Source organism: Podarcis muralis, chromosome 11 (genome assembly GCF_964188315.1).
Source record: "Podarcis muralis chromosome 11, rPodMur119.hap1.1, whole genome shotgun sequence".
In the NCBI taxonomy this organism is placed as follows: domain Eukaryota; kingdom Metazoa; phylum Chordata; class Lepidosauria; order Squamata; family Lacertidae; genus Podarcis; species Podarcis muralis.
The window spans coordinates 41,174,823-41,192,952 of NC_135665.1; the positions used below are offsets into that span (position 1 = coordinate 41,174,823).

Below are 18,130 nucleotides of genomic sequence, written 5' to 3' on the forward strand. Positions count from 1 at the left end.
GCTGGTACTGTTGCTTTGAATGTTAAATTTATCTTCATATAAAGAGCTTAACAAATAATGGGCATACATTTACTTACAGACATTTGTTCTTAACTGTTGGCCCTGTGTACATTAGCAAAGTAAAGGATCTTCCATTCCTTCTATTGGTGGTGTCCGGGTGGCGCTGTGGGTTAAACCACAAAGCCTAGGACTTGCCAATCAGAAGGTCGGCGGTTCGAATCCCCGCGACAGGGTGAGCTCCCGTTGCTTGGTCCCAGCTCCTGCCAACCTAGCAGTTTGAAAGCACATCAAAGTGCAAGTAGATAAATAGGTACCACTCCAGCGGGAAGGTAAACAGCATTTCCGTGCACTGCTCTGGTTCACCAGAAGCGGCTTAGTCATGCTGGCCACATGACCTGGAAGCTGTACGCCAGCTCCCTCGGCCAATAAAGCAAGATGAGCGCCGCAACCCCAGAGTCGGTCACGACTGGACCTAATGGTCAGGGGTCCCTTTACCCTTTACCTTATAACTGCCACACAAACCAACCAGAAGTTGCTGTGTATTGAGAATTAATTACTTGATTGTAAGAAAGCCTCTACTGTACATAGTTTACAAAAATATAACACATTACTTATTAAAAACAACTGAAAACATTTATTTTAAAAAATTTCAAACCATGATTAAAATCAGCAGCAACTGAAAAGAGATGTAACTTCTAGGGGCGTAGCTAGGCTTACCTAAACAATAGTTTGGTTTTAGTTGTTATTAAATTATCATCATGAGATGAACGGAAGAGGTTGAGCAGTGCAGAATATAGAAAAAAGCAAAGAAGCAGGCATCTAAGGCAAGTGACGTTATTGATAAATGTTCTGAACCTGATTTTTTTTATATGCTGTATATAAAACAAGTAAATGAAAACAAGTCTCAGAAACCTATTAGTGAAAATATTGTTAGTTCCAGCATTCTGAGCACCAGTTTTCAAATACAAGATGCAAACAAGTTGAGTGACCTCAACCTTGGGGGAAAGTAAAAGAAAACGCTGATTCCATTTCAGTGCACAGTCTTGAACTCGGTACTAGCTCTGAAAACTCTGTTGCAGATTCCAAATACTGCAGTGAGATTGAACATACGCTTCATTGTGGTGAAATAAGAAATTATGGTCACTTTTGTCGATGACCATTGATACAGCCCTATGGAGAATAAATGAAGAACTGTGAGATTATGTAGAAGATAATGAACAAAATTTAAAGAAGATTTTCTGCAGTCTAAGAGGCCTTTTGGTGCTGGCAGTCTTTTATCATTTATCTAAAGGACACCTCTTGAATGGAGAAAAGACTAGGAGGAATTCTTAGTGTACTCTTAAGTCAATAGGCTCAGATTGTTTTTGTTTTTATTTTTTTGTTCCCCAATGGCTTTTGCTTGGAGGGACATATTTCATAGGTAAGGAAGGTTTTAATGGCTAGAAACATGCCCATGAATTTATAAGTATGAGAATTCTCTTGGCTATAAAAACTAAGTTTTGGCTATGAAACAGTGAGGATCAGTCATTGGAAGGGTGGATACATTAGAAGGGCAGACTGATGAAAAAGTCAAGTATTGGAGGTGTGTTCTTAGAAGAGTTGTAGCTGCAGTCAAAGCTTTAACATTTTGAGGACTGTCTTTCAGAGGAAGCACAAATTGCTTTGGATCTATTCATAATGGAAACTTTATTATGGTCACAGCTCAATTTGATCTATTTTTAGTAAAGCATGTATCAAAATATGGAACCCCAGGCAAGGGTCTTAAGTTGAAATAGATAAGTAATCAACAACATGGAAGATAAAGTTTTGAATCACATTACAGAATAAACATATTCTGCAAAGCATTTTAAAAATAAGTATAAATGCCTGACATAAGTCATGTTGACCAGCTTTCTTTGATAATTTGATATGTGAACGAAAATGAACAGCCTGTAGAGTGTTTTATTTGTTTTCTCCCTAATCCTGGCCATAATTCAGAACAGCTGGCTGATGCAGTTTTTAGCACACTTAAGACATATAAATATTGAATACTGTAGAGGGCAATCATACAACACTGCAAGCAAAATGCCTGAATTGTACAAGGGTCTTCTAGTGAGAATAAAAGCTCAATGTTTTCATGCAATGCCATGCTCACTCACTGAACCTTATCGGGGTATGTGCAGCAGAATGCACATAAGCTATTGAAAATGCAAATAAGCTACAGTGGTACATCTGGTTACGTACTTAATTCGTTCCGGAGGTCCGTTCTTAACCTGAAACTGTTTTTAACCTGAAGCACCACTTTAGCTAATGGGGCCTCCTGCTGCCACCGCGCCGCCGGAGCACAATTTCTGTTCTCATCCTGAAGCAAAGTTCTTAATCCGAGGTAATATTTCTGGGTTAGCGGAGTCTGTAACCTGAAGCATATGTAACCTGAAGCATATGTAACCCAAGGTACCACTGTATTGGATTCCTTGGCCTACTTCAAAAACTTATATGTATTTTTCTCATCATCTACTCATCAGTGGGAGATATTAGAATCACACTTGACAATATCCAGAAATGTTTCTCTAAAAAAACATGTCTGGCACTCAGTCATCTTTAAATGAAGCTTGTCACAGCTTAATCAAAACTGGAACCAAATTATTGCAGTATTACATGATGATCTGCTATAAATAAGAGAAACCCTTAACTCGCAGTAAAGGTACAGGATTGTTTAATAAACTGGAGTCCTTGGAGACAGCACTAATGTGGGACACATTCTGGACTGATTCAACATTACTAGCAAGAAGTTTCAATCTGCTGACATCAACGTTAGTACTGTGGCAGAGCTGTAGAATTCATTGACATTGTATGTGAAAGATGCTGGTGATACGTTTGAATTTTTTGAACCAGCAGCTATGGAAAAGCGAGGTTTGAGCAACTCTGATGATATGTCCAAGAAACAGCAGCAGAAAAAGAAACTTCAGAGTGATGAATCACATAAAACTGAAACAAAATTTAATGCACATGAAAGCTTCAAAATTAACACATATAAATGTGATAATTGATAGGTTCATCTCAAAACTGGAGAGACCAAAGTTAGCATATAAGAACCTTAATTCTTCAAAGTTTGTGATCCTATTAAAATGCCAGAAATGGAACAATTAGAAGCACAGATATACACAAAAGATTTGCAATATTACTATCAGGATGACTTGGCAGGATCATTCATTAATGAATGCAGCCACTTCAGAAATTATTTATTAAGTATGGCAGAAGGACATAAAAGCATCTTGAAAATGTGTGCAATGATGAGAGACAAACTACAAGATGTCTTTCCATAAACGGGCATACCACTCAGAATTTTCTCTGCACAGCAGCAACCAATTGCACAGCCAAAGAAAATGGAGTATAAAAACATATTTGTATTCTTAAATGTTAGAAGAATGACTTAGCGCGTTAGCCACACAGAATATTGAAGTAGAAGTAGTGATTACAATAGACGATGAAGATGTGATTGATGCCTTTGCGATGCAGAAAGCACATCAAAAATGTTGCATAGCGACAACATAAAACACAATACTTGTAAATTCCTTGTTTTTTATTTAAAATATGTAATGAAACAAATGTGTTATAAAGGCAAAGGGACCCCTGACCGTTAGGTCCAGTCGTGGCCGACTCTGGGGTTGCGGCGCTCATCTCACTTTACTGGCCAAGGGAGCCGGCGTACAGCTTCCGGGTCATGTGGCCAGCATGACTAAGCTGCTTCTGGCGAACCAGAGCAGCGCACGGAAACGCCGTTTACCTTCCCGCCTTCCCTTCCCTTACCTATTTATCTACTTGCACTTTGACGTGCTTTCAAACTGCTAGGTTGGCAGGAGCTGGGACCGAGCAACAGGAGCTCACCCCATCGCGGGGATTCAAACCGCCAACCTTCTGATTGGCAAGTCCTAGGCTCTGTGGTTTAACCCACAGCGCCACCCGTGTCCCAAAAAATGTGTTATACATTTGTAAAAAATACCCTATTGATTCTTTAATATAACTTGTTCAAATCAAATTATTCTTATTCAAAAAACTTACATAGAATTTATTACATTTCCCAACCCCCTTTCTAATGAAGAAGAAATAAAAACATTTTCTTGCTTTGAAGCAAATAATTTTATCTTTTTGTCCTAGGAAATCAAAGCGAGATAATAAGCTTAACATAAAATGAATTTGGGAACAGCATGGCAGTAATCAGGACTGCTTTCCTGCCAACTGTGTTACTTCCAGTTGCATGAATTCCTGTAACTGCAATTATGGCACCGTTGTAATTATCTGTACAGCAGAACCCACTATCACTGTTTGGTGGGGAAATGTACTAATTGTGCATCCCTTGTCGTTTTAATAAGAGACACTGTCATGGGCTGCATGCTTCCATAAGCCACCATTTAGAGGAAAACAAACATATATAGAAAAAATGGGAGCAGCTTTTGAGAGTTGAAAAATAATTCCAAATAAACAAAATATAATATGCAATATAAACTTAATGAAGGACAATACAGTGGTACCTCGCAAGACGAATGCCTCGCAAGACAAAAAACTCGCAAGACGAAAGGGTTTTGGTTTTTTGAGTTGCTTCGCAAGACGATTTTCCCTATGGGCTTGCTTCACAAGACGGAAACATCTTGCAAGTTTGTTTCCTTTTTCTTAACACCGTTAATACAGTTGCGACTTGACTTCGAGGAGCAACTCATAGAACGTGGTGTGGTAGCCTTTTTTTGAGGTTTTTAAAGACTTTGGTGATTTTTGAAGCTTTTCCAAAACTTTCCCGACACCGTGCTTCGCAAGACGAAAAAAATCGCAAGACGACAAAACTTGCGGAACGAATTAATTTCGTCTTGCGAGGCACCACTGTAATTACAGTTAACTTGTTAGACAAATCTCTTATTTTAAAGGAGCAAGTGAGACCTCTGCCATATATTAACACCACATTCTGCTATGTTGGCAGAAGCTGGGACAGAGCAACGGGAGCTTACCCCATTGCATGGATTCAAACTGCCAACCTTCTGATCAGCAAGCTCAAGAGGCTCAGTGGTTTAGACCACAGCACCCCTTGCTCCATAAATGAGTTTACCAGGCTAAACAGTGCATAAAAATGCATAATTAGTGAAAATAACATGCAGAAATGTATATTAAAATCAATCTATTAGGCACAATTGCATACAAGCAAATGTGCATTAGGAGACTCACTGATGAATTTTCATGAGGACTTTTACAAAAATCAAAAACTGATACAGAAATGGGGGGAACTGAAAATTGGGAAAATGAAAAATTGGGAGAAACTGAAACAGATTGCTGTGAGGTAATAATTCTTTAGCCATTATAAAGCTCATTTCACAACTACTCAACTCGGATAAAAAGTTTTATATTCCAAGTTGAGGTAAAATGATGCAATAAATATAATAAGCTATATTTATTTATTAAGTCTGGTATCTACAGATCTGCCAGAGCAATTGAAACCCAATCCGGTGGGTTGGGGAAGTTTTGGATGACCACCCCCTTCTGTTTTGGCCGCTACAAGTGCCAGGTCTGTGGATTCAGCACTCTATGAAGCCTCAACACTGCTGGCTAGGTGTTAGGATTACAGGCTGACAGTGCATTTCTATACATGTCTAGTCAGAAGCAAGTCCCATTGAATAAAATGGAACTTACTTCTAGGCATTTATCTATCATCTATCTATCTATCTATCTATCTATCTATCTATCTATCTATCTATCTATCTGGAATTTCAGATTAAGGTTTAATCCCTATTGCATTCAATGGGATCTACTTTTTAGCAGACACATGGAGGATTGTGCTGGAAATGCATGTACAGAATTTTAAGAGACACTAGTCTAAAATCAATGATTACACTTCCCCCGTAACAGTTTGACTTGCATTGCTGCTTCAACAGATTTTCTGCAATGACACACAAAAACTCCCTTCTAATTTCAGGTTTCTTGGGACTAAATCTGGAATAAACAACATTTTGTAAGCATACTTATGTAACAAATATCTATTTTCATTCCTAGGAGCCGAGAGTTGAATCTCAGGATCCCTCGAAATGTCAACGGATGGTGAGGCAGCCTGTGTGCTGCAGCTGCTTCTCTTGTGACCTTGTATTGGATCCGGAGCCAGCTGCACCTCATCCTCCCCTGCGATTCTGAGGAGACCCTTAGGCAAACCTCTGGCATTGTCCATGTCAGCTGATTTCCTTGGCTATCTCTTTACTTTCCAAAACCTCCCTCCTGCTCAAGGGCCAGGATAAAATTGCTCTTCGAGTGAAGGCAGTGCTCAGCATCTGATTTGGTGTTCTTGCATAATAAATGCCACTTACTCTGCCTCCACTCTCTTTTGTTCCTTTTTAACAGATTAATTGAGCTGGTATGTCAATCCCATTGCCTACTGATGATGAATGTTGCCTTCTGGATTGCATCCGTATGTTTTTGGCTTACATTAAGTTTGGAAGCCTTTTGGAGCAGTAGATGGCTTTTGCAACTTAGTACACCCTAGGGCACCCCAGCAAATAAATGTAGGATGGTCCGATGAAAAAGAAGGCAGGGATCCTGCACCTTTAATAGTTGTATAGAAGAGGGGATTTCTGAACAGTTATTAAAGGTGCAGGAGTCCTGTGCTCTCCATCTCTCTCCTGTCTTTGTGAATTTTTACTTTTCCTGGTGCTTCCACACCAAGCATTCATTTCATAATTGCAGTATTCATTTTTAGGGCTGTATCCACACAATGCCAAGCTGTATTTGAACATGCCCCAATTTCCCTCCATCTCCAAATTATGCAGATTTTATCTGACTGGAAAAAAGCAGGTAAGTATGATGAAGTCTAGTACAGTGGTACCTTGGGTTACAGATGCTTCAGGTTACATACGCTTCACGTTACAGACTCTGCTAACCCAGAAATAGGACCTTGGGTTAAGAACTTTGCTTCAGGATGAGGACAGAAATCGTGCTCCGGCGGCACAGCGGCAGCAGGAGGCGCCATTAGCTAAAGTGATGCTTCAGGTTAAGAACGGACCTCTGGGAAGAATTAAGTTCTTAACCCGAGGTACCACTGTATAGGTGTCAAAAGTAACAAGCATATCCTGCCTCTCCTTAGATGCAGAGGGAATCAAAATTGTAGGCTGTCACAAATGACAGATGTTGTCAATATTACTGCTCTCATTAATGGCAGAAATGCCAGGCTTTTTGAAGGAGCACAAACGAAGCAAACGACTGCAGAAAGGAACTTAGTATGATTCTACAACAAGCTCCTCTTCCTGGAGGCTGACAATTAAAAAAACGACTGAAAAAAATCCTGCTGTTCCTTGTGCACATGCTCAGTGAGGTGAAAAAGTAAGTGGGTGGGAAGTCTATAAAAACAGGAGAGTCTGTGCAAATACAGAATAAGGATATAGCAGCAGTGCACCACCCACTGGTGTGGATGTAATTACAGTGGATATAAATACATTAAATTCTCAAAGGTGTGGAAAATGCCATACTAGCTTGATTCTACTTAAAATGGAATGAAAAAGAAATGAAATTAAAAGAAAAATTAATGTGGGAGTGCCCCATGAGGAGGATTCTGAGTCATAATCTATAGCTCCAGCAGTACATTTTGAAGGCAAGTTTTCACTAACATTTAACCTCCTGGTTGCACAGAAAACCACAAAGAATGTAGATGTTGTCTACTAAGACATTAGAAAACAATATGGAATCCAAGTGGGACATCTGGTCCTTATCTTCTCCCAACCTCCTTTGCTTTGCCAAGGACTCAGCCAACGGGTACTCCTTCTTTCTTAGTTTCTGAGGTAGGGGCTAAGTTCCATAGACTACTAAAACAAGTCTTCAATCTGCACCTTTCCTCCCGCCCATGGGCAACTTGCCACTTCTCAGTGGCCTTTTGAGGGTGTCTCCAGACTGACACTATTTTGCAGGAGGGATTCAATTGTATGCTGTAATAAACTTAGGTTTGTACAATTAAAGCGGATTAAAGTGCTCTTTGGAAAGTCATGATGAAATGCTTTGAAAACTGTGGGACGAACACAATGCAAACAATCAGAATGAATGAAGGATGACTAGCCCCACAAACAAATTGGAATGAATGCTCAACAAAGACCGGATATAATCTAACCTCCATGTAAGCTTTGTTCAAGTAGATCAGGGTGAATTTTCAATAAATAGGTCAAGTGGAAAAGCCCTGTGTTTTCTAATAATGGCCAAAGAACTGGAAAACAGAGGGGAAATGAGGGGTGAGGTGTGCTCTGCCAAGCACTAAGGTTGTTGAGTAGCCTTAATAACACCTTCATACTGTCCCAACAATCTTAGGTAGGAGTAGAAAGTCCTTCCATTCTAAAAATGGTGGTGCAGCTTGTCTGTATCCAGGCTAGTTCATATGTATTACAAATATAAATGAATTTATCCTGTATATGCTTAGTCTGAAATTTTTGGTGACTTCACAGGACCAGGTGAAAAGGAGCCTCAAATTAACTCTTAATCCATTATAAATTATACACTACTTCAGTTTTTCTTTACAGTTATTTCAGTTACCCCCGAATTATTATTTCTGCTGAATAATTCCATTGTTTGTGAACCTTCTGTCCCATAAAATAAAGTGTGATATGGAGACACAGTGGCACAATGAGTCAGTGTGTCTGGCTGTTAACTAGAAGGTTGGTGGTTTGCCCAGGGACTACTGTGAGCAGGACTAGATGATCCTCGGGGTCTATTTCCAACTCTGCATTTCTATTATTCTATCTAAGATTAGTCATACTTAGAAGAAATCCTTTGATATTAATGAAATTCAGAGCACTCATTTTAATAAGTGTACTCTGAGGATAATTTAGTTGGCTATCACCCATAATTTGTATCACTTATTTGCTTTGGTCAAAAAAGCTACCATTAATTTCTTTTTAAAGAAACACATTCCAAATGAAGGTAAATAGTTGAATTCTCTCTCTCTCTCTCTCTCTCTCTCTCTCTCTCTCTCTCTCTCTCTCACACACACACACACACACACACACACACACACTTTTGGGAGGCACGAGCTGTGGGAGGGCATCAGAGAAGGAAAGAGGGACAGAGGCCAGTGTTGGACATGGCACCCCTGTGTTATTACAAATGCACAACAGAGTCTTTGCATGGTCTGGAATTAGAAAAAGCATTCAACAAATGGGAAGGGTAGATGCTAATATGTCTGTGCCCTTATTTGTTTGTTTGTTTATTTTCACTAGAAGGTCCCAGGGTGGTATACAATACAATATTGTACAATAATATAATACTGAATTCTTAAAATAAATACGACCGTTCCAGCCAGAACACAACACCACTATAAAGAGGCATGTCTTCAGCATATGGTGAAAGCTATATGACGAGAATGCTAGATGGGAGGAAGTTCTACAGTTTAGGGGCTGCCACAGTGAAAGTCCTCTTCTGGGCCATCAGTTCCATAGGCAGAACTATGAAGATGAAGCCAATATTTCAGATATTTGGGGCATAAGTCATTTAGGGATTTAAATGTTACTGGGAGCACCTCGAATTAGGCCTGGGCTTCAAGCAAGACTAAAATAGATCCAGGTAATCAGTTTCCCCCCAAACTTGCCTGAAACTGGGCCACTACTGCCTTTTCAAGCGCCATCTTCAAGAACTAAGGCAATGGCAAAAATAGAAATGAAATTGATATCTCAAAACCAATGAATGTTTCAGTAAATAGACATTTTACCTATATTTTCTTTTGATTAACTTAGATGAATCACCAGGATACTAGCCACCATCATATTACAAGCTAAACAAAACTCTTGTTTGATAAGTGACAATTAATGTCTTACATATAATTTTACTTTATGACAATGACTCAAATGTTTGGAAAGAATTAATGTCATTAAAAAAAAAAGATTCAGTGTAAAGAGCTCCTTTATTTTAATATTTTAAAAATATATATCACATGTTCAGTTGTCTATTTATTTGTTTTCTCCCCAACTTTTAAACAAAAAGAAAGTTCAAGAAAATATTTTCACTTTTTATCATTCACAGTGTTTCTTTTCCAGTAATAATTTATGAATTGTTACAAAAATTATTCTTGCTCTTACTAAAAATATTTTAAACTCAAATGGTACCAGTTTTTAAGAGGCAGAAGAACAGTTCTTTGGCAGACAGATTGCAGCCATTTATCACAAGCTTTTAACAAAGGCAATTTTGGAATGGATATATAATAAAATCAGCCACAAGAACCAGCTTATTACAAAAATGTTGGCAGACTCTGAGCTGCAGCAGTGGCAACAGGTATCACTATTATGCTTAAAACCTATAATCACCAGATGTTAGCAGTGTTACTGTTTTTAATCTATAAAACATTATACAAACAAAATACACCTATACCATGCAATGCTCCTTCATAAAAGTTTAGTTACCATTGTTTTGTAGCTAGAGGAAATTTGGTGCCCCCTGCTGTTAAAAAACCCACACTTCTATTATTGTAGAACGATACATTATGCTGTGTGGAATTACATTAAAATAGAAATATAGAATTTTAATGAACCTGAACTGTAATGTTTTGGTGTTTGGGTGCATTCTGACTTAATACAATATAGGAAAGTACACTCTATTATCTGAGAGAACAAGATTAATATATTGTATTAACTATAAAATATATGGAAATATTTATAAACATAATTCTTGAATTCATACAGGGTGAAAATAACATTATAAATGATAACAATGATAGCAGCCCTGTATAGGGAAGCCTTTTAATGTTTAATGTTTTATTACGTCTTTATATATGTTGGAAGCCCCCCCCCCCCCCCGAGTGGCTGGAACAACCCAATCAGATGGGCAGGGTACAAATAAATTATTATTATTAACAAGAGAGAATTTCATAATGGGAAATTTTATGTAGTCATGTAATGTGAAAGCTCAAAACGATGTTTATGCAGTTGTGCACATGACTCAAATAACCTGTAATGTTTTAATGCACATGTTTACTTGTGTATATGGCTTAGCTATAGTGAAAAACCTCACACTGACTGTAGGAAGTAGAAAGCTGCAAAGAAAACTGCAGAGGAGCTAATTACAAACATGAGCGCAAAAGTTTTAAGAATACAATAAGCAGTCTTTTCACCTTTTATAGAAGAGAATTTGTATTTGTACTTTGTCAGGTAGAAGAACTACATTACAGGAAGGGAGCTCACATTTTGATTAGAAACAAGAGATTATTGAAAGACTTCCTTTCTGTTTGGATTTTAAGTGAACGCTCATGATGAAGGACTTGTTCTTTATACTTTGGGTGCAAGAAAAAAATAATTAAAAATGTACATAGACATAGTTTCTTTCCTACATTTTTGGTATAATCTACTAGCGTTTTTCATAAGAACACGAAATGTTTGTACATATTTTTGTCCTTTAGCCAATGGGTCCATTCAGACATTGTGTGAAGTATAGGTAATGAACTATGGTTTGATGTTATGTCTGAATCAAAAAACCATGGTTTGCAATTGTCTGCACCCCCAAATAGAACAGTTTGAAGTAGGTTTGTAAATGACTGATGCTAACTATAGCTTAGTAAGATATCTGAACTGATATAATGGCTGCAGCCATTACTCCCACTTAGAGGCTGCTGTCTCTAACATGATAACATTTGGTATGATTACAATCTCTATTTTATTGTACATACCTGCTTCTGAGGCCACCTCTTCTTTCTCCTCAAACTGTTCAATCGGTTCCTTTTTCTCTTGCTCAACTTTTGATCAATAGTTGTGAAAGGCTGAAGAAGACCAAAAGGTGTGATGTGTTTCTGCGCAGTATCTTCTTCTGTAGTGCTCTCTGATGAAGACAGGAACAGCTGCTGGTCAGCAGTCGTGCTCTCAAGATACTGTTTGGAAGCTTTTAAACCATGATTAAAGTCTGTCTCTTCTTGTGCAAATGCACCATAAGAAGTAACTGAAAAACTGTTTGGAAGCTCACCAGCATCTGATTTAAGTGGGAAATGAAAAAAATTATGTGTTCTGCTGGACTTTAATTGTAAGCAACCCTTTGTGTAAAAAGGCTGTGCTTCATGTTGCCTGGAGAAAACAGGTCTCTTAGCTGTGGAAGTTCCATATAAAGTAGGCAGCAAAACAAGCTTCTCTCTGAAGTTCATGTCTAAACTCTGTGATTTTCTATGAAAAGCTTTTACAGTGTATTTGTCATTCACAGCCAGTGAAGCTGAAATACTTGTTTTTGGATTAGACACTTTGAAGTGTATTTTTTTACTGTTCATCTCAAAGTTGGTTGATCTTACCTCTAGGCAAAGTGCCTCCATTAATCGTCCAATGCCATTGTTATTTCTGGCTACACATGGAAGTCTTTGATTTCTGTCTTCCAAAGATCCACCTGTCACACTCTGCCATATTTCGTTGTTAAAGTCAGAATGAACTTTACAAAGAGGCAAGTGCTTCAGTGGCGATATTGCTGATGTAACTGAACTAACTGTTTGGTAGTCAGTTCGCCTCTTGCAAAGATGGATGTTTGTAAATTGGCCACAGGAGCATTTTGTATTATTGACGAAATTAAAACCCCCCAGACGGGCCCCACAGAATGGGCAGTTCAGCTTTCCTGTTGTCCACTGTGCCTGAGGATAATGCGGAGGGAAACAAACAATTAATGATTTGTAATCCAGAAGATAAGACAGAGCAGAAAAGCATGTAAACATTTGTTTTATGACTGAAAAAAGGCAATGTGCCAATGTAATCGTTTCAAAGGGTAAGGCATATATTTAACATGGAACTTTGAGGGGGAGGGGGAGGGTAACATTTGAACAGTCTTGTAAACTACAATCCTATGCAGAAGTCAGTCTGTTCAAATCTTTTTGTTAATATATATTTTATTGAAAAATTTCAGTAGAGTGAAAAATGTGGAGAAAAGTTAAAAGAAAAGAAAAAAGTGCTTGAAACTGTGATACAATGCAATATATGGGTATATAAGTAGTACCATGATTCTAACAAGTTTAAAATTATTAACACGTCATTGTGCTTTTTATAAATGTGTTCCACACATTCTATGTTTGTATGTTGCAAAAGTACTCATAGCTTCTATCCATCTTTCAAAGGGGCCATGGTGTTTTCTTTCCAATAAATCAAAATCAGTCTTTTAGCAGAAGAGCCCATTTACATCTGTTGAAACCTTACTGAAGTTTCAGGACTTATGACACCAAACAAAGTGTGGGAATAGCATTATGTATTACAATTTTACAGAAACTTTGGATGTGTTGATATGCATACTAAATATGGCAAGAGCAGAGTTGACACAATGACTTGTTTATTATAAGCATTTGAAAAGGCATTTACCTACTTAAATAACTATAAAATACTGTATGTAATGATATAACTGTACTTCTAAGGTGCTTTATAAAGACCTAGATATTGGTTACTTTCTATAGAATATTGCATAGAATTATAAAAAGTTATGCGAGATAAGTAAAATGAACATACGTTTTCTATTATATGAGTCACCCAATCTGGAAGTGCTTCTATGTTCATGTGCCATACATTACAGATGTCCTGAGAGGCAGTAGAAGCGTGAGGTTCCTGTTGAATTAAGATTCAATATATTAATAACATTCTGACCTACTTTCTATTTTAAAATACCTATCATTGATATTTCCACTTCCAGTGCCATGAACCAATTCCTTTGTATCCATTTCCCGCATTCTTTATTCCTTCCTCCTTGCCTTCAGGCAAATGTGTCCTTTATGCCAGCTCTCCTTCTAATTAGTGGCCCATCAACCTATTTCCCTTTCAACCAGGTTGAACAAGTGTCTATACCTAGCACCTTTGCTTCTCCTTCTCCAACTATGATACAGGGTGCATTTCAGTGTTTTACAATTAAGTCATGAAATACAAGCATGAAGTTCTGATGTTTTTATTATAAGACCTTTTGAGGGCTTGCCCTAAAAGACAATAAGTATTTGATAGTTTTAAAACACATATTGTTGATCCTGCAATAAAAAGACAGACCAGCAAGATAAGACTGCTGCCTAGAGAAGGTTTCTACTGTAATGGCCTAGCTGCAAAGATGATGGAACACAGCTGACGTCTCTTAACCATCTTAGAAAATGAGGATTTTCTCAAGCATATAGTGAAAAAGTTTAGGAAATTGTTTCAAATCTTGTGGTTAAATTCTTTCCTGACAGATTATTGTTAAACCTTTATTAATATTGTTATGATGGTAGTTATGCAATCAGTATTATAAGGCACTATGGTTTTCTAAGAATACACTATACATTTAGGACACAATGGCAGATAAAAGCAAGTTGTGTAATTGTTTAAATAAATGGTGCCATTTTCTTTCTTGAAAATAGGCATTGTGCAATGTGTAAACAGAAAATAGCAAATAAATTGTTTCAAATAAATACAGCATTCCATGAGAAAATTAAAAGGTTTAGGGTTACAGATACGTGCCCCAATTCCGAAAGCAGTTGAACTGACAAATTATAGACCCAAGCCAGTTTAGTCTCCTTGTTACTAATGTAATAAAAATGTGTTTCAGTTTAATCAGTCTTGTTTAACTAGTTTAAAGATAATGGTACTAGTTTCTAAACTATAAAAGGGTTGCAAGAATAATAAAAAAATATGTTTAAAACTAACACAATTTAAATGAATGGGGTCATGCTTAATTCTGAGAAAACCTACTTGTTCAATAACACTTGTATAATCACTGGGGGAAAACCAGTTCACATTGTTGGTACTTTAAATTCCATTTCCCCCCATAATTTGTTGTTGTTATTTTTCAAACAAAAACTTACCTAATTTTAATAATTGTTCTTTGAGCAGGGCAAATTTTTATACTGAAAACAATATTGTGAAGAATACTTGGCTTTAAAACATATGATTATTGGAGCCTTGGCTTTATTTTACTATGGCAGTAGCAAAAAGAAAGTAGGAAAAAACAAGAAAAGTAATGAAAAATATTTTAATTTATCTTATGGCTATACTGCAGTATGACATTTAAATGCTACTAAAAGCTTTATCAAGTGCACTCTAAATAATCACAATTTAGTGGCAACAGTTGCACTCCCAAGACTGAATTCACTGCAGCATATGAAAATGAAATTTTAGAATGTAGCTAAGCCCTGTGTCAAATGTAAGTCCTAAAATATTAAGCAGAAGAAAAAAGCTTCCACACTCTGTATTATTTGCTTAATCTCCACTTTCTTTCTTACCAGTGGTATAAATAAGTTGCTTGAAAAGTCTGGCAAAGGGGAGGAAGGGAGCTAATATTGTGTGTTGATGTGATGGGAATCACTGTTTAGTTATGACGTTTACCAAACAAGGCTCAGCCCTAACTTAAACCACTTGAATGTGAGTAAATGATAATAGGAACATAGATGCCTTATACTAGGTTAGACTATTTGTCCATCTGGCACAGTAATGTTTTTTCTGGTTAGCAGAAGCCCCCCCAGGATCTTAATAATGGACAGATTGGGTGCAACTGGATCCATGCCAATTTGGGCGTAAAGTATGTCCCTTGAATCTGTTTCTCTCTTTGTGTGTGTGTAAGGCACTTACAACAAGTTTTCAAGGTGGTGTGGTTGCATTTTCATCTCTTCTTCTTTACAGGTTTATTTTATTATTTATTTTATTTCTTAAATTTCTATACTGCCCTTCATCAGAGGATCACAGGATGGTTTATAATATAAAAACACAAAAATACATACCATAGTAACAAACCAAAACAATACCACCCTGCCACACAAAATCAGTTTAGAGTGTTAGTTACTTAGAGCAGCTACAAAGAACAGAAACTGCGATCCAGGTTGAAATTGGGCTGCATATGCCTCCATGGGGTATGGTATATGGAGATATTTTGCACCTCACAGGGGCAATGCATGAAAAAAGGATGTCTGGCTCCATTGCTACATAAATGCGGTCAGAAATGAATCTTCAACATGGCTTGTCAGGTGCTTGACCCTGGTGTTCTAGATGTTCGGTAAATTATTCACATTTATAGAAACCTTAGCTAAATATATTAAAAGTTACAGTAAGTCATTATATATAACTGTTACTGAGAAACATTACAATGTAACGAATTTGTTTTTGTTATTTTCAAAAGCATGAAACCTGCAGGCAATTAAAGTACGGTATCTTTTTTCTTGTTCTAATGAAGCTCGTAGTTGAAAATATTTGACTGGTAATGTGACCAAAAGTTTACTGACAGTCAAATGTCCAAACTGAGTCTACTGTGAGTTTCATACATGTCCACAAACCTCAATCTGGCTTGTTAACCAGCCTCTGATAGCATTTGCTATCAACTTTCCTTCTTTCCCACTGAACACCAAATCGTCTTTCATTTACAGACTGTTTCTGGGAGAGTTATCTGATTTGTCCTGCAGTGTGGAGAAGGAAAGAAATCAGTGGACTCTCTCCTGCTGTTTCTTCTCTTGTCCAAACTGCAGGGACAGTGAGAGGAAGCCACATCTTGCAAACCCTTTGGAAAGCACAGAAGACTTGACATAAATGCAGATATTGTTCCACCTGACTCACAGTGACTCTGCCCTGCTGTTTCTTATCTTATCCAGACTTCTGCAAAAGTGAGAAAAGACTCTCCCCTCTCTTTATCCCTCTAGCAAGTGGAATATATATTGACTTATAGGATGCATAGTTGGATACATATTTAGAGATGTGCACATTTTATTTGAAACCCAACTTGAAAGCACTGTGATCTGTTCACTGGAGCTCAGCGTCTTTTCCTCTTCATACCCTCTTAATGTATATAGACTCCTTGTCAGACAAGCAAGGTGTAATGAACAAATAAATATTATTTCAGAAGTTCACCTACCCCTCTCTCTGCAAAGCAGATCAACGTGTGCATATCAGATAGTCCTGATGGCAGTCTCACTTTCTAACTCTGCCCTCTGCAGTGCATGCATGCTTTAGTTAGGACAGCAAGTAGACCATGCAGCAAGGGCAGCATGCACTTCATGTGTGTGGGGGAAGCAGTTTCCTCTAAGCTTACTACTGCAGGCATAGCCTTCCCAGCAAGTGACAGAATATGCAGATAAATTATAGGGTACTGTACTTTCTTTGGAGGGATGTGTGCATATGTGTAGGTGTATGTATTTTTTGGACTTATGTCTTATTGAGCCTCTTCTCCTCCACTCCTCCACAGCCATATCAAGGTACACTTCCACGTTTCTTTTTAATTTGAAAAAAGTCACAGAGAATCAACTTGTGAGATATCAGATATCTATTACCCATCCAGCAGGAGATGTTTGATAATTGCTAAGAGAAATCATTCTAATGTAACATAAAAGTTGGATGGTACTGAAGACATTAAAAGCATTGATAGTTAATTATAATATTGTGTAAAAATAATCCCACCTTTATGAATAAACAGCTTTAAGACACATTGTTATCATTTGCTGCTTTTAGAGGGACAGCTGCATCATAGCCTGGTGCTTTTGTGGCCAGTCAGATGACTGGAAGGAGATGGAAGGACCTAAGTGTTATGTACACCCTATATTAAAAAACATATGTACTACAAAATAATGCCCGTTCTGTTTGTGTTTGTGTGTGTAGCAAAGCCCTTTTAAACTATGCAGGCCAATAAAACCACCTCCCCCACCCATCAGCTGCTTTCAGAAAGCTTCTGAGATTTCACCAGATGCTCCTTCACACTTTCAAGCATATCTTCACTATCATGAGGGCCAATCACTTGCTTTTAAAAAAGACTAAGCCTGAGAAACTTGAGGTACTGAATTCTATGCCTGATAACATATTGTGGAAAAAATCATGCAATGCACAAAGCCTTGGTTATAACAAGTATAGGAAGCAGACCTGTGCTTTTGACTGGAGAAGCTTGATGAATCTGAAGGCTCATTTCTTAGCTGAAACTGGTCAAACGAGAGAAATGGCTTTTGACACTGTCAAAACTGGAATCCTAAAAAGATCCTGCTACTCACATAAAAAGCTGTGAAAAGTACAGATAATTCAAAAGCCACGTATTGCCTGTTCTTGCACTGGGTTGCAAGGTAGGACGGATGCAAAACTTTTGACATCTGTTTTTCTTTATTAACCATGTGATTGCACATAGTGCATTGGGATGCTTGCCTAGCCCTGTTATGCTGAGTCATGCTATAACATCTGAAGAATGTGTGGGAGACACTACAGTTAAGCTAGAAGCAGAT

General features: G+C 37.7%; 1 protein-coding gene across 1 annotated transcript in view; it reads right to left on the reverse strand.

Annotated features, from left to right (window-relative positions):
• RNF180 (ring finger protein 180) overlaps positions 1-18,130 on the reverse strand; it is a 46,892-nt gene that overhangs the window by 23,196 nt on the left and 5,566 nt on the right. Inside the window, exons 3-4 of the mRNA XM_028748869.2 lie at positions 13,437-13,532; positions 11,642-12,577 (exon numbers count right to left, since the gene is read on the reverse strand). Of these exons, the coding sequence (XP_028604702.2) occupies positions 11,642-12,577; positions 13,437-13,532 (1,032 nt within the window). The remainder of the gene's footprint in view (positions 1-11,641; positions 12,578-13,436; positions 13,533-18,130) is intronic.